Consider the following 22,760-nt stretch of genomic DNA (forward strand, 5'->3'; position numbering starts at 1 on the left):
CAACTGATGCAGCTCCCCACTCCCACCCCCAAAAACGTTTTCATTCCAACTAGAGGAAAGGAAAAGTGGGAATGGAAAATGACAGACAACAGGAAAGAGGAAGGCAAAATAAGAATGAATAGAGAAGAAAGAAAAGGACAGGAGGAAAAGAGAGTGGAAGAGGAAGGAAGAAAAATGACGGTGCCTAGCAAAAATTGGGGGGAACATTCTAAAAATTGTGCATTTTTTTTAGTTACAGTTGGGAACACCATTTTGTGCATTTTTCCCATAGGGGCAAAAAGTCAATTGGGGGGCATAGCTAAGCTCCCCCTTTTCCAATCTGGCCCACAATTTGCACGTAGGTAGCTATGTTTTTTTTTTTTTTTTTTTTTTTGGCAGATTAGCTAGGTTTGGTTCATGACAAAGCTTATTACGGGATGTTATCTTGGAAAAAGGATTCGCCCCACATGTAGGGCCTTAGGGATGGATGTTTGCGTTGCCCTTTGAGATATAGGTCTGTGGGGAGTTCTTTGAGTGCATAGGCTATGGTAGAAAAAAAAATTGAGTGAAAAGTTGAGAAAAAAGAGTGATGGAAAGCTGCCAGATTTGCCAGGCTGGGAGAGAATGGGTTAACTAGCAATGAGGTCGAAATTCAGCAAGATCTATCAAGGATTGGGGGAGAAATGAGCACCCCCAAAAACCTGTGTTTGTATTGAGGGAAGCCTGTTGGAGCCTTTGGAATGTTTGTGCTGAGCTGTGACATGCAGGTGGCGGGGGGGAGGGATTTAAGGGGCCTCTGGAGCCCCTGGCAGAGCAGCATGGTCTCTGCCCCTGCAGGAGGGTGGTCGGCTCACATTTTTTATTTGCGTTGGGTTGTGACTGGATAGATAGGGGTAAGGGTAATGCATTTAAGTCTGTGCTGCCACGGACAGCAATGTGACAATACTGCCACATTGTTGTGTAACTAACAATGTATTGAAAACGGATAAATTCTTACGTGTTTGTAGATAGTGCTTGGTGTAGGTGGATTCTCTCTTTAATATAAATCCTTTTCAATTTATGGTGCTGCAACTTAAGATGACCCTTCTTCTTCTTGTGATAGAATACACATGGGCATCATTTGCTTGTGTGCGCCAAGTGCTTTTAAATGGTGGGACATATACAGCAATCCTTTGTAGGTCTACTCACTGAATTCAATGGGACTTACTCCCATATAAGCATGTGTATGTGTGTGAAAAAACTTTTTTTTCCCCTCCCCGCCCCTTGCTTTCAATACATGGGCTCTGCCACAAACTGCTTTCTCTGTTGTTCTTCTGGAGAAATGTCTGGGAGGTGGGGGGGGGCAGGTTTGAACTGTGTAGCAAAAGGCTTGTGTACAGCCAAATAGGCACCCTTGGGTCCACCTCCAGTGACCCGCTTGGCTGTGCCTCCAGTGACCCCCATTTCTGTCCCACCAGTTATATTGGGCATGAGCTTCCACTGCAGAAACCTAGGTATGAACCCTGCCAACTGCCCCTCCAACTTGGAGCCCCCAACCAAGCTTCCCCTAGATAGGTTGTCCCTATCTTCCAAAAGGGTAAAAAGGAGGAACCTGGAAACTACAGACCAGTCAGTCTGACATCAAGCCCTGGGAAAATTCTGGAGCAGATGATAAAACAATCCATCTGTAAGCACCTTGAAAACAATGCAGTGATTACTCAAAGCCAACATGGATTTTTCAAGAACAAATCCTGCCAGACGAATCTGATCCCATTTTTGGATCAAGTAACCTCCCTTGTGGACTGTGGGAATGCTGTAGACATAATATACCTCGACTTCAGCAAAGCTTTCGACAAAGTGCCCCATGATATCCTAATGAGCAAACTAGCTCAAAGTGGGCTAGATGAAACAACAATCCGGTGGATCCACAGTTGGCTACAGAATCGGACTCAAAAAGTGCTTCTCAATGGGACCTTCTCAAACTGGGGAGAGGTAATGAGTGGGGTACCGCAGGGCTCAGTCCTGGGCCCAGTGCTCTTCAACATTTTTATTAATGACTTGGAGGAGAAGGTACAGGGAATGCTGATCAAATGTGCTGATGACACAAAATTGGGCAGGATAGCGAATACTTTGGAAGACAGAAACAAAATTCAAAGTGATCTTGATAGACTGGAGTCCTGGGCAGAAAACAACAGAAAGACATTTAATAGGGATAAATGCCAAGTTCTGCACCTAGGAAAAAGAAACCAAAGGCACAGTTACAAGATGGGGGATACATGGCTCAACAACACTACAAGCAAGAAGGATCTTGGAATTGTTGTCGATCACAAGCTGAATATGAGCCAACAATGTGATGTGGCTGCAAAAAAGGCAAATGCTATTTTGGGCTGCATTAATAGAAGCATAGCTTCCAAATCCCGGGAAGTACTAGTTCTCCTCTACTCAGCAGTAGTTAGGCCTCACCTGGAGTACTGTATCCAGTTCTGGGCACCACACTTGAAGAAGGATGCAGACAAACTGGAGAGGGTTCAGAGGAGGGCAACGAAGATGATCAGGGGACTGGAAACAAAGCCCTATGAGGAGAGACTGAAAGAACTGGGCATATTTAGCCTGGAGAAGAGAAGAGGGGAGAAAAGATAGTGCTCTTCAAGTACTTGAAAGGTTGTCACAGAGAGGAAGGCCAGGATTTCTTCTCCATCATCCCAGAGTGCAGGACGCGGAATAATGGGCTCAAGTTACAGGAAGCCAGATTCCGGCTGAACATCAGGAAAAACTTCCTGACTGTTAGAGCAATACGACAATGGAACCAATGACCTAGGGAGGTGGTGGGCTCTCCCACACTGGAGGCCTTCAAGACGAGGCTGGACAACCATCTGTCAGGGATGCTCTGACTTGGATTCCTGCAGTGAGCAGGGGGTTGGAGTTGATGGCCTTGTAGGCCTCTTCCAACCCTTCTATTCTATTCTATTCTATTCTATTCTATTCTATTCTAGATTCCCCCCATTTCCAGCATAAGCCCCTACTCCCTGACAGCCACCCCTGATTGTCATCCTGACAGCCATCCCTGATATGAGCCGCAACCCCAGACCCCCATCCCTAGCACAAGCCCCCACTCAGCAGACCCAGGTATGAGTTCCTCCCCAAACCAGTGCTCCCAGCCTGGAGTCCCCCTCTCCAGACCCCCTCCCCAAGCTCTTACCCCCAGGCACCCACCCCCAGCATAAACTATCTTGTAGTTGTGGAATGGAATTTCCTTTTTTAAAATTCAATTTCCTTATGTTTAAAATATGTTTTATTTGTACAACGAGAGTCTGTGGAACTCTCATAACACCGCACAGACTCAGATGGTGTCTCTGCTGCCTCAGAGCTGCCTAGAAGAGGGGGGAAGAGAGAAATTGCCTGCTGAAGAGAAAGAAAATGCTTCCCCTGGATCCATGGTCAGGCAGGCTGGGGCTGGAGGGCCTTCGCTTAGCGGGACTTCCTGGGCGGCAGGAGGCTTTGAACCTTGGGGCAACAGCAGACTTGTTGGAGGGGTTGGATTTGCCAACCCCCCCAGCCAATTTCCCCTTCATGGATCACTGCCTTGTTGTGGCGAAGGGGCTTGCGTAACTCAGTAAAGCCATAAGCTATGCCGTGCAGGGCCACCCAAGACGGACAGGTCATGGCAGAGAGTTCTGACAAAATGTGGTCCACTGGAGAAGGAAATGGCAACCCACTCCAGTATTCTTGCCAAGAAAACCCCATGGAACGTATCACAAGGCTAAAAGAGATGACGCCGGAAGATGAGACCCTCAGGTCGGAAGGTGTCCAATATACTACTGGGGAAGAGCAGAGGGTATTTCCAAGTAGCGCCAGAAAAAGTGAAGCGGCTGGGCCAAAGCCGAAAGGACACTCAGCTGTGGATGTGTCTGGTGGTGAAAAGAAAATCTGATGCTGTAAAGAACAATTTTGTTTAGGATCCTGGAATGTAAGATCAATGAATCAAGGTAAGCTGGAGGTGGTCAAACATGAGATGGCAAGACTGAACATCGACATCTTGGGAATCAGCGAACTAAAATGGACAGGTATTGGCGAATTTAATTCAGCTGACCATCATATCTACTACTGTGGGCAAGGATCCCTTAGAAGAAATGGAGTAGTAGCACTCATAGTCAACAAAAGGGTGGGAAAAGCAGTACTGGGGTACAATCTCAAAAATGATAGAATGATCTCAGCACGAATCCAAGGCAAACCATTCAACATCACAGGAATTCAAGTCTATGCCCCAACCGCTGATGCCGAAGAAGCTGAGGTTGATCGGTTCTATGAAGACCTACAACACCTTCTAGAACTAACACCAAACAAAGATGTCCTCTTCATCAAAGGGTATTGGAATGCTAAAGTAGGAAGTCAAGAAATCACCGGGATAACAGGCAGGCATGGCCTTGGTTTACAAAATGAAGCAGGACAAAAGCTAATAGAGTTTTGCCAAGAGAACACACTGATCATAGCAAACACTCTTTTCCAACAGCACAAGAGACGACTCTACACATAGACATCACCAGATGGTCAATATCGAAATCAGATTGATTATGTCCTTTGCAGCCAAAGATGGAGAAGCTCTATACAGTCAATAAAAACAAGACCTGGAGCTGACTGTGGCTCAGATCATGAGCTTCTTGTTTCAAAATTTCGGCTTAAATTGAAGAACGTAGGGAAAACCACTAAACCATTCAGGTATGACCTAAATCATATCCCTTATAAATATACAGTGGAGGTGAGGAATAGATTCAAGGGATTAGACCTGATAGACAGAGTGCCTGAGGAACTATGGACGAAGGTCCGTAACATTGTTCAGGAGGCAGCAACTCAATCCATCCCCAAGAAAAAGAAATGCAAGAAAGCCAAGTTAGGGATGGGGGAGAATTTCTCCCTGAAACTTCGGGGGGCCAAGCACCAACGCATTCGGTCCTCCGAAGGTTGTTCGGGGAGACCCTCTCCGCCCCCCGCCCCCCGCCCCCCGCCCCCCCCCAGGATGGGACTTACCTTTCACGAATGTCCCTCCTGGCGGCGGGTCCCGGCGGCGGTTCGGCAAGTCTTCGTCAGGGGCGGGGGCGGCAGCCGGTCTTTCGACCGGCTGCCGCCGCCGCCATTACAAGCAAAGTAAAAAAAAAAAACAACGCCCCTGTGATAGGCTACGTAACGATTAACGTAGCCTATCACGGCTAGATTTGCGAAGTCAGCCATGATAGGCTACGTTAATCGTCACGTAGCCTATCACGGGTGACTTAAAAAAAAAAAAGAACGTACGGCTAATGGCGGGCCCCATAGGGAGCCGCCATTCGCGTTCCTTATTTGGTCCCTGTAGTCTACGTAAAGATTTATGTAGACTACGGCGAAAATAAGGACGACGCAAATAGCGTTGCCCTTATTTTCGCCGTAGTCCACGTAAATCTTTACGTAGACTACAGGGACCAAATAAGGAACGCGAATGGCGGCTCCCTATGGGGGCCGCTATTTGCGTACGCGCTTTTTTTTTTTAAGTCACCCGTGATAGGCTACGTGACGATTAACATAGCCTATCACGGCTGACTTTGCAGATCTAGCTGTGATAGGCTACGTAAATCGTCACGTAGCCTATCACGGGGGCGTTTTTTTTTTAACTTTTTATTTCGCGGCCGGGCGAGGCGCCTCCTCCCCGGCCTGAATTTCGGCCGGGCGAGGCGGGAAGCCTCCCCCCCCGGCCTGAATTTCGGCCAGGCGAGGAGGGAAGCCTCCCCCGCCCGGCCTGAACTTCGGGGGGAGCAGCGAAGCGCCTCCCCCCCACTGCGAAGCAAGCTGAGAGACCAGGTAAGTGACTTTCGTGCACCCCTAATCCAAGTGGCTGTCTGATGAGGCTTTACAAGTAGCTGAGGAAAGAAGGGAAGCGAAAAGCAAGGGAGAAAGGGGAAGATATATCCAACTGAATGCAGAGTTCCAGAGAATAGCAAGGAGAGACAAGAAGACCTTCTTAAATGAACAATGCAAAGAAATCGAGGAAAACAACAGAATGGGAAAGACTAGAGATCTCTTCAAGAAAATCGGAGATCTCAAGGGAATGTTTTGTGCAAAGACGGGCATGATAAAGGACAAAGAAGGCAGGGACCTAACAGAAGCAGATGAGATTAAGAAGAGGTGGCAAGAATACACAGAAGAACTATACAGGAAAGATTTGAATGTCCCTGATAGCCATGATAGTGCACTCACTGAACTTGAGCCGGACATCCTAGAGAGTGAAGTCAAGCGGGCCTTAGGAAGCATTAGTAACAACAAAGCTAGTGGAGATGACAGTCTTCCAGCTGAGCTATTTAAAATCCTAAAAGATGATGCTGTTAAAGTGCTGCACTCAATATGCCAACAAATTTGGAACACTCAACAATGGCCGCAAGACTGGAAAAGGTCAGTTTACATTCCAGTTCCAAAGAAGGGCAACGCCAAAGAGTGTTAAAACTACCGCACAATTGCGCTCATTTCACATGCCAGCAAGGTGATGCTCAAAATCCTACAAGCTAGGCTTCAGCAGTATGCAAACCGAGAACTACGGGAAGTACAAGCGAGGTTTCGAAGAGGCAGAGGAACTAGAGATCAAATCGCCAACATTCGCTTGATCATGGAGAAAGCAAGAGAATTCCAGAAAAACATCTATTTCTGCTTCATTGACTACGCTAAAGCCTTTGATTGTGTGGATCACAACAAACTGTGGCAAATTCTTAAAGTGATGGGAGTACCAGACCACCTTACCTGTCTCCTGAGAAACCTGTACGAGGGTCAAGAAGCTACAGTAAGAACCGGACATGGAACAACCGATTGGTTCAAAATTGGGAAAGGAGTACGACAAGGCTGCAAATTGTCGCCCTGCTTATTTAACTTATATGCAGAGTACATTATGAGAAATACCAGGTTGGATGAATCACAGGTCGGAATTAAGATTGCCGGGAGAAATATCAACAACCTCCGATATGCAGATGATACCACCCTAATGGCAGAAAGCGAAGAGGATCTCAAGAGCCTCTTGTTGAGGGTGAAAGAGGAGAGTGCAAAAGCTGGTTTGAAACTCAACATTAAAAAAACGAAGATCATGGCATGTGGCCCCATCACGTCCTGGCTAGGGATGGGGGAGAATTTCTCCCCGAAACTTCGGGGGGCCGAGTGCCAACGTATTCAGCCCCCCGAAGTAGTTTCGGGGAGAAATTCTCCGCCCCCCGCCCCCCCTGGGATGGGACTTACCTTTCCCGAATGTCCCTCCCGGCGGCGGGTCCCGGCAGTGGTTCGGCAGGTCTTCGTCAGGGGCGGGGGCGGCAGCCGGTGTTTCGACCAGCTGCCGCCGCCACCATTCCAAGAAAAGTAAAAAACAAAACAAAAAACGCCCCCGTGATAGGCTACGTGACGATTAACGTAGCGTATCACGGCTAGATTTGCAAAGTCAGCCGTGATAGGCTACGTAAATCATCACGTAGCCTATCAGAGGTGCAGCTATTCCCTGTTTTCTTCCTTAATGGATTTTCCCCAGTAAGAAAAAAGATGGAAGAAGCGGTGGGAAAACATGGTAGTGAATACATACAAGTGAATGGCATTGTCGTCTGGGCCTCATTGGAAAATTCTGTGAATGAGGCAGGGTGACTGCACATTAAAAGCCTCATCTGGAAGCACCCTTGGGCTGCCCTCGAGCCCGTAGGGGGGTCACACACAGCTCAGAGATGCCTTTGAAAGAGCCGGACATTGCCTTGACATTTGTAGCTACTTGAAACTTGAGGCTCACAAAATGCAAAGGGAAACATCCAGTCAATCCTTTTTTTAAAAAACCCAGACTCCACTGTTGGGTAGTACCAGTATAATGGGCTCACTCACTGTCAGGAGGTCGCCCCTGCTGCCTTCTGAAATCCTCAGGTAGCCAGAATCAACACGCAGACAATAGGGCTCTTTCCCAAGGCTTTATTTCCATTCAACCTAGTGACGCTTACAGATGTTAATTGCTTGATCCTACGAGTGAGACTTAAGAGAGCTGCCTACTCAGGGGTTCTAACCTTGGGAATCAGTTGATCTCCGTTTGGAGGGGAAGGCGGAAAACCTCTGAACTTATGGGCTAGGAGGAGAGAGTCCACCCCTTTCCTGTGGGGCATCAGGGCGCTGCTGTTGCTGTCGCACCAAGCGGGCTGAGCACCTCCTCTCAGCACCCGCCATCTCCCGCTTGACGCTGCACTGGTGCCTAGCATCCAGAAACTGCTGCTGTGCCTCCCTCTCCCTGCCAGGGTCACTATCACTCTCAGGAATGTGTACCGGGAGGGACTCTCCCCCTGGCTGAACCTCTGAACAGCGCGCAGGTTCCTCTCCCATAGTTTCTATCTTTTCCTCAGCATCAGAACTGCTTTGGGGCTCTCTGGGCTCTGATCCAACCCTGACACTCACAGTGCCAAAGTGCTGGGACTTTCTGATTAGTAGGGATAGTGATGATATCTTCCACCCTATCAGATGTCCCTGTTTCCTCAGAGCTAAGCTGCAATCCTTTCCCTCTCTCAAAACACACACACGCGCACACACACACAGATCAACACAGCTGCCTAAATTTTTGGACTCTCCTTGGAGGCTACTGAGCTAGTCATCTATGAGTACCTGCCCTTCAAAATTTAACACTACACCACAAGTCTTGCCTTTATTAGGACCAACTAAAATGTAGGGATGTCAGAGAATTCTGCCACGGATCTCGGTGAGGCCGAATGCCAGTGCATTCGGCCCCCTGAAATCCATGGCAGAATGGCTTGCCACCCTCTGCCCCCCGCGGAACCCCCCCCCCGGGGTGAGACTTACTGGGGCAGATGTTCCGGATGGCGGCAGCTCCAGGGGCGATGGCGGCAGTGGCGGTTGGTCTTCTGACCAGCTGCCACTGCCGCCATTTGCAGTCTGGTCACTTGTGTGTGTGTGTGTGTTTTACATAGATGTGATAGGCTACATAAAGACTTATGTAGCCTATCACGTCTGGGTTAAAAAAGAAGAAGAATGCGTACGCAAATGGCGGCGGCTACAGCCGCCGCCATTTGCATTCTTTATTTTTGGCCGTCTTAGTCGACGTAAATATTTACGTAGACTAAGACGGTGAAAATAAAGGGGAACGCAAATAGCGCCCACTATGCTATTTGTGTTCCCCCTTATTTTCGCCATCTTAGTCTATGTAAATATTTACGTAGACTAAGATGGCCAAAAATAAGGAATGCAAATGGCAGCGGCTGTAGCCGCCATTTGCGTACGCGTGTTTGTTTGTTTTTTAACCCAGACGTGATAGGCTACGTAAGTCTTTATGTAGCCTATCACGGCTGAATACAGGGACGCAAACGGTGGAGGCTATGGTGGCCGCCATTTGCATCCCTGCTAGCCAGCAGCCGGATGTCCGGCTGCTGGCGGAGCCGGCTGGCGGCTCCGCGGAATCCCCGTGGAGCGGAGCTGGCCATCAAGGGTTCCTGGGGGGAGGGACGGAGCGCCTCCCTCCCCTTCGCAAAAGATTCTGCGAAACGGTAAGTGACTTTCGTACATCCCTACTAAAATGTAGGGGTGGACGAAAGTCACTTACCTGTCGTCGAAGGCCGTTCGCGGTGGGGGGGAGCGCTTCGCTGCTCCCCCCGCGAAGTTCAGGCCAGGGGGGGAGGCTTCCCGCCTCACCCGGCCAAAATTCAGGCCGGGGGGGAGGCTTCCCGCCTCGCCCGGCCGAAATTCAGGCCGGGGAGGAGGCGCCTCGCCTCGCCCGGCCACGAACGCGAAAGTAAAAAAAAAAACAAAAAACTTCCCCTGATAGGCTACGTGACGATTCACGTAGCCTATCACGGCTAGATCTGCAAAGTCAGCCGTGATAGGCTACGTGAATCGTCACGTAGCCTATCACGGGTGACTTTAAAAAAAAAAAGCGCGTATGCGAATGGCGGCCCCCATAGGAAGCCGCCATTCCCGTTCCTTATTTGGTGGCTGTAGTCTACGTAAATGTTTACGTAGACTACGGCGAAAATAAGGGCAACGCTATAAGGGCAACGGTAAGTCCCATCCCGGGGGGGGTGTGCGGGGTGCGGGGGGGTGCGGAGGATTTCTCCCCGAAACTTGTTTGGGGGGCCGAACACGTTGGCCCTCGGCCCCCCGAAGTTTCGGGGAGAAATTCTCCGCCATCCCTACTAAAATGTCACAGTATAATGAGCAAGTTTTTGAGTTTTCCAGAACTCCTCATCAGGTTGGGTGTTAAGCAAACAGCAGGGAGCAAGGGGTGGGGGAGAGTTTTGCTTAACATCCAGCCTGATGAAGGGTTTTGGAGAGCTCGAACACTTGCTCACTATTTTGCAACATTTTCGTTGGTCCTAATAAAGGTATTGACTGACTGGATTTGCGAATCTTCTCAGGCCTCTTTTTACTTCAGATCTGGGGACAGAATGCTGCTTGCAGCAGCTCAGCCAATTCCGGCTCATGCGAAGCTTCTTCTCAGTGGTGCATTTTCTATCCCCACTCAATGCTCCGGCCCCACTGCTCCAACAGGCTGCTGAGTCATGGTGGAGAGAGAGTGAGAAGGGAGTGGGGAGAGAGAATGAGCGAACACACACTTTACACAGCACACCTTTCCCTTTCCTCCAAGCTAGGTTTAGGACCTGCATTAAAGCATGAAGTTGTAGATGTTATGAACTTGGGCCCTCCATCAAAGACATGAGCTTTTGAATACCATGTGCCTGAGCACAAAGTTTGGGACTAAGAGATCATGAAAGTGAATCTAGGGTTGGGGGAGGGACAGACACAAGATTAAGGCATGAGTAACGCAGAGGGGAGGGTTGTGAGGGCTGGAAAGCCATTATGCGTGCAGGTCAGCCTGCAGCTCCAGAGCTAGCAACAGGCAACAGCTTATGAAAGTCGCAGACCAGACCCTGTAGTTTCCTCATTTGCCACTCCAATACCTGTACAGGAGTAGGCAGTATGGTGAAAAGACTCAATCGGACCTACCTTCGTGAGTTTACCTGTGCAAGTTGCATATGTCCCCTTTTGTCTCTCCCTCACTCACAATGGTTTGCTAGCCAGGGCTTTAATCAGTTGACCTGAGCAGAACTACAAGCGTGGTATAATGGTTTGAGTATCCTAGTCTATGGAGAGGGTTCAGAGGAGGGTGACGAAGCTGATCAGGGGACTGGAAACAAAGCCCTATGAGGACAGACTGGAAGAACTGGGCATGTTTAGCCTTGAGAAGGGAAGACTGAGGGGAGATAGGATAGCGCTCTTCAAGTACTTGAAAGATTGTCCCAGAGAAGAAGGGCAGGATCTCTTCTCCATCATCCCAGAGTGCAGGACACGGAATCATGGGCTCAAGTTACAGGAAGCCAGATTCCGGCTGAACATCAGGAAAACCTTCCTGACTGTTAGAGCAACACGACAATGGAGCCAATTCCCTAGGGAGGCGGTGGGCTCTCCCACACTGCAGGCGTTCAAGACGAGGCTGGACAGCCATCTGTCAGGGATGCTCTGACTTGGATTCCTGCACTGAGCAGGGGGTTGGACTCAGTGACCTTGTAGGCCCCTTCCAACCCTACTATTCTATGATTCTATTGGAGCAGGAGATCAGAGTTCAAATCCCATCTCTGCTCAGCCATGTAGCTCACTGGGGTGACCTTGGGGGCCTGTCATTCTCTCTCTCTCTCTCTCTCTCTCTCTCTCTCTCTCTCTCTCTCATGTTAAGCTATTTTACAGGATTGTTGTAGTGAGGATAAAGGGGAGGGGAAGAGAGAGAAAGTTATGTGTGCCCCAAAAGAGAATCATGTATGCCTCCCTGAGCTCCTTAGAGAAAAGGCAGGAGAAAAATTAAGTAAATAAACACAGGGCTGGCTCTTCCATTAGGCAGAGTCAATTCTGCTTAGGGATGAACCTAACACTTACCTTCCGTTCCGTTGTGTTTCCGCTGGGGGGGGAGGCGCTCCGTCCCTCCCCCCGGAATCCTCGACAGGAGGAGGCGCTCCGTCCCTCCCCCCCGGAATCTTGCCCAGCCGGCTCCGCTCTGCGGCCAAGCTGCGGAGCCGCCGGCTGGCTCCAGCCGCCCACAGCCGTACATCTGGCCACTGGGCAGCCTGCAGGGACACAAATGGCGGCGGCCATAGCCGCCGCCATTTGCTTACACTTTTTTTTTTTAAACCCAGACATGATAGGCTACGTATGTTTTTACATAGCCTATCACATCTATGTAAAAAAAAAAAAAAAAAACCCACACACAAGCGACCAGACTGCGAATGGCGGCAGTGGCAGCCGGTTGGAAGACCAGCCGCCGCCGCTGCCGCAGCCACCACTGGAGCTGACGCCGCCCAGAAGATCCGCCCCAGGTAAGTCTCATCCCGGGGGGGATCCACGGGGGGCAGGGGGTGGCAGGCCGTTCCGCCATGGATTTTGGGGGGCGAATGCACTGGCATTCGGCCTCACCGAGCTCCGTGGCGGAATTCTCTGCCATCCCTCGTTCTGCTGCCTCAGGTGGCTGATTTGGTGTGTCATGAAGGGGCAGCAAATTGTTAGTTAATCTGATGTATTCTTGTTGTACATTCTTACTGCTAGAGAGACACACTTTCAGGATTTTCTGCCTCAGGTGGCAAAATAACTCGAGCATTCTTGAGTATTTATTTCTTATATTTCTATATTGTCCGTTACCTGAAGCACTCTGGGTGGTTTACAAGACAAAGCTTAAAATCATAAAATACAATAACAAAATAAAACATAACATAAAAGCATTAAAACAGAATAAAACCAAAGTAGTAACCAAGACAAAAGCCAGCAGCAGTGCAAAGATGTAAAAACACACTAACAATTTTTTTTTAAAATCGAAGCACTAAAACGCCTGGGAAGATAACAAGATCATCACCTGGCACCCAAAAAACCACAAATAGGCAAACTCCATGTTAGACATAACGAGGAAAGGACCTGAGAATAAAACTGCCAATATCATACTGCCCTTATGCAAATCTATGGTGCAACCACACTTGGAAGACTATGTACGGTTCTGGTCACCTCACCTAAAAAGGGATATTGTAGAGCTGGAAAAGGTGCAGAAGAGGGCACCTAAAATGATCAAGGGGCTGGAGCAATTCCCTTTTGGGGTAAGGTTACAGCAACTGGGATTGTTTAGCTTGGAAAACAGGCAAGTAAGGGGAGACATGATAGAGGTGTACAACTATGAATGGAGAAAGTGTATAGGGAGACATTGAAGCTGATTGGTGGGAGATTCAGGACAGATAAAAGGAAGGGCTTCTTCACACAGCACGTAGTCAAACTATGGAATTTACTTCTACAAGAAGTAGCGATGTCCACCTCGTTGGATGGCTTTAATAGTGGATTGGACAAATTCATGGAGGATAAGGCTATCAATGGCTACTAGTCCTGATGGCTATATGCCACTCACCTGCAATGAGCCTATGTACCCAGTCGCTGGGGAACACGGGCAGGGAGGGTGCTGTTGCACTCATGCCCTTCTTCTGGGTTCCTGGTCAACAGCTGGATGGCCACTGTGTGAACAGAATGTTGGACTAGATGGACCCTTGATCTGACCCAGCAGGGCTCTTCTTATGTTCTAATGATGTCTGGACCTCTCATAAAATTCCGTGAATGCACCATGGTGAAGAAGCACCAATAGGGAATACCCACAGTAGGGGTGTAGGAAACCCCACTTACCTGGCTCCGCCAGGTTCCGCAGGTGGGGGGAGGCGCTCCGTCCCTCCCCCTGGAATCCTTGATGGGGGGGAGGCGCTCTGTACCTCCCCCCAGAATTCTGGCTGGCTGGCTCTGCTCCGCGGCCAAGCCACGGAGCCGCCAGCCAGCTCTGGCCACCCGCAGCCGGACATCCGGCCACTGGGGAGCCCTGCAGGGACACAAATGGCAGCTGTCGTAGCTGCCGTCATTTGCATCCCTGTAGTGAGCCGTGATAGGCTACGTAAATATTTACGTAGCCTATCACGGCTGGGGAAAACCCCAGCATACGCAAATGGCGGTAGCTGCTGCCATTTGCGTACGCTGGGTTTTTTCCCTCTTGCTGTGATAGGCTACGTAAATACTTACTTAAGCCTATCACAACCTCCGCAGGGATGCAAATGGCGTCCCTGCGTTAGCTGTGGTAGGCTACGTAAGTATTTACATAGCCTATCACGGCTGAAGGAGCAGGACGTCATCACCGCAGGACGGCTGCCATTTGCAAAGCGGCACGGACGGGAGCAGGTAAGTGCTCCGTTTCGCGTGCCTTTCGTGGGGTGGGGGCGGTGGGGACTTCATTCTGCGCACCTTTCGTGGGTTGGGGGGTCGGGTAGGGATGGGGGAGAATTTCTCCCCAAAACTTCGGGGGGCCGAGTGCCAACGCATTCGGCCCCCCGAAATCAGCGGTGAAATTCTCCGCCCCCCCGCCCCCCCCGGGATGGGACTTACCTTTCATGAATGTCCCTCCTGGCGGCGGGTCCCGGCGGCGGTTCGGCGGGTCTTCGTCAGGGACGGGGGCGGCAGCCGGTCTTTCGACCGGCTGCCACCGCCACCATTACAAGGAAAGTAAAAAAAACAAAAAAACCCGTGATAGGCTACGTAACGATTAATGCAGCCTATCACGGCTAGATCTCCAAAGTCAGCCGTGATAGGCTACGTTAATCGTCACGTAGCCTATCACAGGTGACTTTGAAAAAAAAAAGGCGCGTACGCAAATGGCGGCCCCCATAGGGCGCCGCCATTTGCGTTCCTTATTTGGTCCCTGTAGTCTACGTAAAGATTTACGTAGACTACGGCGAAAATAAGGGCAATGCTATTTGCGTTGCCCTTATTTTTGCTGTAGTCTACGTAAATCTTTACGTAGACTACCGGGACCAAATAAGGAATGCAAATGGGCGCCGCCATTTGTGTACGTGCTTTTTTTTCCAAAGTCACCCGTGATAGGCTACGTGACGATTAACGTAGCCTATCACGGCTGACTTTGGAAATCTAGCCATGATAGGCTACGTTAATCGTTACGTAGCCTATCACGGGTTGTTGTTGTTTTTTACACTTTACTTTGTAATGGCGGTGGCGGCAGCTGGTCGGAAGACCGGCTGCCACCCCCGCCCCTGACGAAAAGCCGACGAACCGCTGCCGGGACCCGCCACCGGGAGGGACATTCGCCAAAGGTAAGTCCCATCCCGGGGGGGGGGCGGAGAATTTCACCGCCGAATTCAGGGGGCCGAATGCGTTGGCACTCGGCCCCCTGAAGATTCGGGGAGAAATTCTCCGCCATCCCTATGATACAGGCATAAAATTTGGGGACATCTCCACACCCCTGGAGAGAAGGCCACCTACAAAATTTCAGACAGTTTAGCCCAGCATTTTCTGTGCTAGGCAGAGTTGAAATCTGATGTTTTCCAGGGAAACTCTCAAAGCAAAGAGCTGTAACTTCTCCCTGTTTCCACACATGCACGTGACACCTTGGCCTTTCCCAGCCCCCCAATTGCAATGCCGTGGTGCAATTCCAGGGCATTGCACCCCTGAAAGCTCAGCAGTTTTGCCCACTGGCTTGTGTACTAGGCCCTGGTGAAATTTGATTTTTTTCCAGGAAAATTTCCAAAGCCAATAGCTGTAACTTCCTGTTTCCACAGATGTGTGTGAAACCTGGGCCCTGCCCAGCCCCCCTCAAGGGCATTCCACTTGCCAAATTCCAGGCACTTTGGCCCACTGGCTTGTGTGCAAGGTACAGGTGAAATTAGATTTTTTTTCCAGGAAAACTCCCAAAGAGCTGCAATTTCTCCCCACCTCTGCCCCTGCCAACACCCCGAAGATGCCTCATATTGCGCTGAATTGCTTTGCCACACAGTGGACTGTTATTGGAATAAGAAGGTAATTAATATAAATACTAAGTGTCTCATGCTTTTTCAACAGTGCCCCGAAATTTGGATGTATAGTGTTGGTGGGACTTAGGGATGGCGGAGAATTTCTCCCCGAATCTCCGGGAGATTGCTCCGGGAGATTGATTGTCCCCCGAAATTGTTGGTGAAATTCTCCGCCACCCCCCGCCACCCCTGGGATGGGACTTACCTCCTGCGAATGTCCCTCCCGGCGGTGGGTCCCGGCAGCGGTTCAGCGGCGTTTCGTCAGGGGGGGGCGGCGGCCGGTCTTCCGATTGGCTGCCGCCACCGCCATTACAAAATAAAGTAAAAAAAGAAAAGAAACACCCGTGATAGGCTACGTAACGATTAACGTAGCCTATCACGGCTAGATTTCCAAAGTCAGCCGTGATAGGCTACGTTAATTGTTACGTAGCCTATCACGGGTGACACTGAAAACAAAAAAAAAGCGCGTACGCAAATGGCATATCACCGGGTTTTTTTTTCCTTTCCACTTTGTATTTCACGGCCGGGGAGACGGGGCGCTTCTCCCCGGCCTGAATTTCGGCCGGGCGAGGTGAGGCGCCTACCCCCCCGGCCTGAATTTCGGCCGGGCGAGGTGAGGCGCCTACCCCCCCAGCCTGAATTTCGGGGGGAGAACCGAAGCGCCTCTCCCCCACTGCGAAGCAAGCTGAGGGACCAGGTAAGTCCCTTTCATACATCCCTAGTGGGACTACAACCATAGAACGCACACATCCACACAAGAGCTAAAGAAAAGCAGAACTACCTAAGGAAATGATGGGTGTCTTTAATTTATTGTTTTATATTTCATCATGTTCTTCTATAGAAGGCAGGATAACTTCAAGAAATACAGGGCGATAGCACAGGGGATTAGATAACAGCCTGCCAAAAACAACCTTTAATTTCTGTTTTGGGAGGATCAACACAGAGAAGACACAGATGGTTCACTTCAGCACGGGGGTTGGGGGGACAAACACTACACACACAGGCTGCTATAATATGTCTTTCTTTAAGGATTTAGAAAGAAAGAAAAAACTAGGGATGGCGGAGAATTTCTCCTCGAATCTTCGGGAGGCCGAGTGCCGATGCATTCGGCCCCCCGAAAGTGTTCGGGAAATTCTCCGCTGGCCCCCCGCTCCCCCCCGGGATGGGACTTACCTTCGGCTAATATCCCTCCTGGCGGTGGGTCCCGGCGGCGTTTCAGTGGCGTTTCAGTGAGGGTGGGGGCGGCGGCCGGTCTCCCGACTGGCTGCCACCGCCGCCATTACAAAATACAAAAGTAAAAACAAAAAACAAAACACACACCCGTGATAGGCTACATGATGATTTACGTAGCCTATCATGGCTAGATTTCCAAAGTCAGCCGTGATAGGCTACGTAAATCGTCACGTAGCCTATCACGGGTGACTTTGGAAAAAAAAAAAGCGTGTGGGCATGGCCCACGGGCGCCGCCATTTGCGTTCCTTATTTTGGCACGTCTAGTCTTCGTAAAGATTTACATAGACTACGGCGAAAATAAGGGCAACGCAAATAGCGTTCCCTTATTTTCGCCGTAGTCTACGTAAAAATTCGGTGGTGGCGGCGGCGGCGGCTGGTCTTCCGACCGGCTGCTGCCACCGCCATTTCCAAGCGTAAAAAACAACAACAACAACAAACGTGATAGGCTACGTAAAGATTTACGTAGCCTATCACGGCTAGATTTTCAAAAAACACCGTGATAGGCTACGTATATGTTTACGTAGCCTATCACGGCTGACTTTGCCCTTATTTTCTTTCTGACTTTGCCCTGACTTTGCATTGCCCTTATTTTCGCCGTAGTCTATGTAAATGTCTACGTAGACCACACGTGCCCGAATAAGGAACGCAAATGGTGGCTCCCATGGGCGCCACCATTTGCGTACGCGCTTTTTTTTTCCCCCCAAAGTCAGCCGTGATAGGATACGTAAACATTTACGTAGCCTATCACGGCTGACTGCAGGGACGCAAACGGCAGCGGCTACGGCCGCCGCTATTTGCGACCCGGCAGGAGAAGAGGATTCGCGGCTGGAGGGACGGGGCGCCTCCCCCACCGCCAGAATTTCAGGGGGAGGAATGGAGCGCCTCCCCCCCACCGTGAAGCAAGCTGCGGGACCAGGTAAGGGACTTTTGTCCATCCCTAGGTGGGTCCCACTTGCGCACTGCAACTGGTGGGACCCACTATGTGCAGAAGGGAATGGATGGGAAGCACCTCATCAGATTCCACCGTAAAACAGGGGTGTAGAACCTCAGGCAGCTCAGGAGGTTTGGAGGTGGTGGGGCCAATTTCTTTCCTTTGCTTGTGCATAGTATGGGTCGCTACCACAGTTGTGCCATGTATAACACACATGTACTGTTTTTGTGTGTCTATGTGCACTTTTAGAAAGCCAGGGGTTCTGAAACTTTCTACTCCCAGGGCCCACTTGAGAGAGCTGAAAATGACTGAGGCCCACCAGCCAAAAAAACAAATGCCGTACAGCCAGAGCCAGTCATACAATGGTGACAATGGAGGTGGAGGCTGGCAAAATCAGCTGGCAATAACTGTTATCAAACTGTTATCATTTTGTATTGATATCGAATCCTGGCTTGAACACTGCTAAATTCTTTGCCACAGCTATTCCCTTGTAGCAGAGAGTTCCCTAATTCAGCTTTCCTCAGGTTAATACAGACACTGGGTCTGGAGGTATTATTATTACTCAGCCTCCTCATTTCAGGAAGCATTTGGTCACCCAGATGCTCCAAGTCTGGAGGTGCTCATGGACACTTCTGGCGCCCACTAGGCTATCTGCCCCTCCTGATTTTAATTTTATTTCTTAAGATGATGATGACGATGACGATGATGATTTAACAGGGAGACTGCCATGTTACAAAGCATAGTGCTGCCCTTTATTTGGGCTGGAAAACCTGGTTTGCCTAAAAGGCATTCTTAGTGCTGCATGATATGACAACGTTCCTATTAAAAAGTATTCATGAACACAGTGCCACCAGTGTATATAGCACTGTATGTAAGCAAAAGAGAGGCATCTGCTCCAAGGATCTTACAATCTGCCATTAGTAATGTAATAAATGGAAAGTTGAGACATACAGAGGAGTGGGAGAGGCAAGGGATGAGCACGAGCAGCTGCCCTGATTACCAGATGTGTGGCCCTATTTTCCAAGTAGATCTGATGTTCTGAATGAGAAACAGAAACTTCTTTTAATTTTGTAGTCATGGGCTTTGGCAGCCTTGAGTGCTCAGGAGGAGACAGCAGTCAGAGGTGTTGACAGTTGGTCAAGTTTTCACAGGCATGACTTCCTGCAAGACTTTCTTGCCTGCCTCTGAGAAGTTGCCGAAGTTGCTTCTTCTCATGCAGAGCTGAGCTAGGGCTCACAGGAGTGCTCCCTCTTGCTCAGTTGTTATCATGATGAACAGGGAATCACATCCCACTCTGGCAGCTTGCAGGACGGAAGATGCAGCTTGCTACTTTAACTTTCGGCCAAGGGAAAAGCAATCAAGACTCCAGCCTGGATCTCCAAAGCCAGGTAAACAACAACTTCTTTGTAGGAATCTGAGATGTCTAGGATGTTGCAGTTCAGTGGTTCCAGCACAAGAGCCTTGGTGGATCTCAGCATCATGGGGTGAATACCATGTTTGTTTGTTTGTTTATTAAATTTCTTAATCGCCCATTAAGGGCGTCATCTGGCCACTCTGGGCGATGTACAATAATACAAACAGCTTAAAAATGATAAAATTACACATTAAAACATCATTTTCTAAAATTTCCCTAGCCCACCCCAAATGCCTGCCTGAACAACCAAGTTTTCAATGCGTGGCAGAAGCTCATTAAAGAGGGGGCATGGCGGAGTTCCCTAGGGAGGGAGTTCCACAGAGTGGGGGCCACCACAGAGAAGGCCCTCTCCCTTGTCCTCACCAGCCTAGATGTCCTGGCTGATGGGACAGAGAGAAGGCCATCCAAGGCTGATCTTGTTGAGTGGCCTGTCTGGTGTTGCTGGATGCGCTCCTTGAGATAGGCTGGGCCGGAACCATATAGGGTTTTAAAGGTCAAAACCAACAGCTTGAATTGGCCCGGAAAACAACTGGCAACCAGTGCAACTCCTTCAGCACTGGAGTGATGTGATCACACATCACTCAGTCACTCACTCATCACTGTGGTAAGCTTTTGTACCACCTGGTTTCTTGGTAAACTGTATTAATGCGAATGTGATGTGAACTTATTTTTCTGCCTCACATGGGGTAAATGTTGGGTGTCATTCTCCCCACTTCTCCCCCCCCCATGTGACAATGCTTCCCTACATTCCCCACATGACTGCATGGTCATTTGTATTAGTGATCTTTGGCTGGTGATATTGAGTGGGAACTGAACTCCCGCAAACCACAGAATATCAGAGCTAGATTCATCATTGTAAGGAATGGCTTCTCTTCTCGGCTTTTTCGCCATGGTTTTCAGATGTTACAATACCAAGGATTCTTTAACTTTGGAAGATTTAAATGCTTGCCGTTTTTATGAGTATTTTAAAAAGTTCATTTCTGATTCAGGGCATTTGAGGGTTTTACAAAACTAAACCGAGAAAACTACGTGGTGATATCTCAGAAGTCATATTAGTTCATGTGATGGGTCACTGGGCGGGTGAGGGTGTAGGATTAAGGTGCAATCCTATGCATGTTTAGGCAGGAAAAAGTCCTATAACGCCCAGCATTCCTAGCCAGCATGAGGGATCCCCGCATCCCACTCCACAGCCTATTCAGCAGGGTCTCCTAACACTCCCTATGTAGCATGTTCAGGGGGGTGGAGGGGAAGGACAGGGGCAACAAAGTGCACTTCTGCCAACACAGTTGTTTCAGTTTAAATCTGGATCCAACCCAAGATGAAATAAGGAAGAAGCATGACCAATTTGCACTTGGTAACTAGTTTTAATGAAAGCTATTTTAAAAAATTAAAAACAAAACAAAATGTCAACAGGAATAGAAAAAAAAATCAGCATTGCTGTTGTCATGCTGAATCCTCCCAATGGATGCCACTTTGCTGGATCCTACCAATGGCCTACACAGTTCTGTTTTCTGCCATCCAGCAGTGGCACACTAGAGCCACAATAAGCTTCACAAGCGGGATGTGATGATGATATCTATCCCCCTCTGTTAACCCTCATAATGTGGTAGCTAGGACAAAAACGTCACTGAAAATGGAGACTGTGTTTTAGGGTAGCGTGCATAGGGAGGGACGGACTCTCCGGAGACCATGCTCAGCAGATGTTCAAGCCGCTGCTGCTGGCCCATGCGAGCCAGGCTGCACGAGCCCCCGAAGGGCTCAGAGACCTGTCTGGGAGTGCACCACAGCTGCCCGCTCCTCCGTGCAAGCTGCCATCTTTTATGCAAGATGGGGCTCTAAATTTTTGTACATTTACTGTTGCACACAACGGTGGCCGTAAAGGGCCATTTCCACAACATTAGAGGCCTCTATATATGAATATATAGAGTCCCACCTTGCATAAAAGGTGGTGGCTTGAAAGGAGGATGGGAGGCCGCTGGGTGTGAGTGGGACGGGTTCAGTAAGTCCGGGCTGCTTGCGCGGCTTGGCAGGCAGGGGTGGCAGTCCCCAAGCTGGATTGGGGGGGGGGGGCGTGAGCGGGACAGAGTCTGATGGACCTCTGGACCCAGTCAGGTGCCTGCGCCTTCCCTAAACATGCATGATTACCACTAATAGGCCTTTTGGTGGTAGTAGCCATAACACCATCCTGTAGCATGGGTGAAGTCTGCAAATCTGGTTTGAAACAAAGTCCAAAACAAGAGAGAGAGAGAGAGAGAGCGAAATTAAATCGGGCCCAAAGTACATGTTGTGGAAGATGCGCGGTGGCTACTGAAAATTGTCTCTCTTTGTCCATAATGTAGCCTTCCCCAAGCTGGTAGTCTTCAGATATTTTGGACTACAGCCCCTATCATCCCTAACCATTGGCCATGCTGGCTGGGGCTGATGGAAGTTGTAGTCCAAAACATCTGGAGGGCTCCAGCTTGGTGAAGGCTTTCACAGGGCATAGTTTAACTTACCCGTGATGTGACATTGCCCCTCTGTGTGTTCCCCAGAGTCTGCCCTTCCATCAGGGTCAATGTTGCTGGGCAGAGGAAATGCAACACACACTGTGTCACAGCACTTACTGGTAAGTTAAACTACACAATACGGGAACAGAGGCATAGAGGAGAGGCTGTTTTTAGTGGAGACCCTGCATCTGACTGACATAAAGTATAATTTGGGGCTTGAAGTAGAGAGACCTGGGTTCAAATCCATGCCCAGCCATGCAGTCCTTGGGTGATCTTGGGCCCATCCCTCTCTCCCGATCTAACCTCGCTCACAGATTTGTTGCAAGACTTAAAATTAGGGGAAATCTATGTTCATCATTTGGAAATCTTTGGAGTAAGGGTGATATACAAATTTAGGGAGATGAATATTGTTCAGGGGGAAAATACTGTTCACTTCACTGCTAAGTACTTACTGATACTTCAGAAGCCAACACCTCCATATTTCCTTTTTGTTTGAAGACTCTGTGGTTGGTTATATGTGTGCTTATTATGACTGATTGACACATAGGAAGGCTAGAAAAGAATGTGTCCCCTGATGCAACTGACAAGTGACTCTGAGTCTGAGGAGGCTTTTGTTATTTCCTGTAGAATATGGATATTTTCTGTTGTTTGATCTTCTTTCTTTTCTTTCTTTTTCACTGTATGTGTCATAGCAGGGGTGGGCAGACTTCCGGCTTGCAGAGTCTACTGTACTTTTTTTACTAGAACCCTGAGATCCACCCACTGGAGCCAGGTGCAAAATAGTGGAGCAGGCAGGCAGACATACATGAAGAATTAAGAAATGAGGTGCCTCTGAGCACATGCTCAGCCCAGGAATTTATGATAAGTACCAGAACCAAGTTGCTTTTATTAGACAATTG

The 22,760-nt window shown here is 49.3% G+C and overlaps 1 protein-coding gene across 2 annotated transcripts in view; it reads left to right on the plus strand.

Moving 5' to 3' along the window:
• Positions 1-19,134: 19,134 nt before the first annotated feature.
• Positions 19,135-22,760, plus strand: part of LOC146355320 (killer cell lectin-like receptor subfamily B member 1B allele B) — a 33,936-nt gene continuing 30,310 nt past the window's right edge. Inside the window, exon 1 of one of the 2 annotated variants that reach the window (XM_084840853.1) lies at positions 19,135-19,349. In XM_084840853.1, the coding sequence (XP_084696979.1) occupies positions 19,229-19,349 (121 nt within the window). In that variant the 5' untranslated portion in view covers positions 19,135-19,228. The remainder of the gene's footprint in view (positions 19,350-22,760) is intronic. The other variant, XM_084840854.1, reaches the window with a different exon arrangement.

This window comes from Heloderma suspectum, chromosome 2 (assembly GCF_057233095.1).
Source record: "Heloderma suspectum isolate Gila_16-S chromosome 2, 16-S_ref, whole genome shotgun sequence".
Classification (NCBI taxonomy): domain Eukaryota; kingdom Metazoa; phylum Chordata; class Lepidosauria; order Squamata; family Helodermatidae; genus Heloderma; species Heloderma suspectum.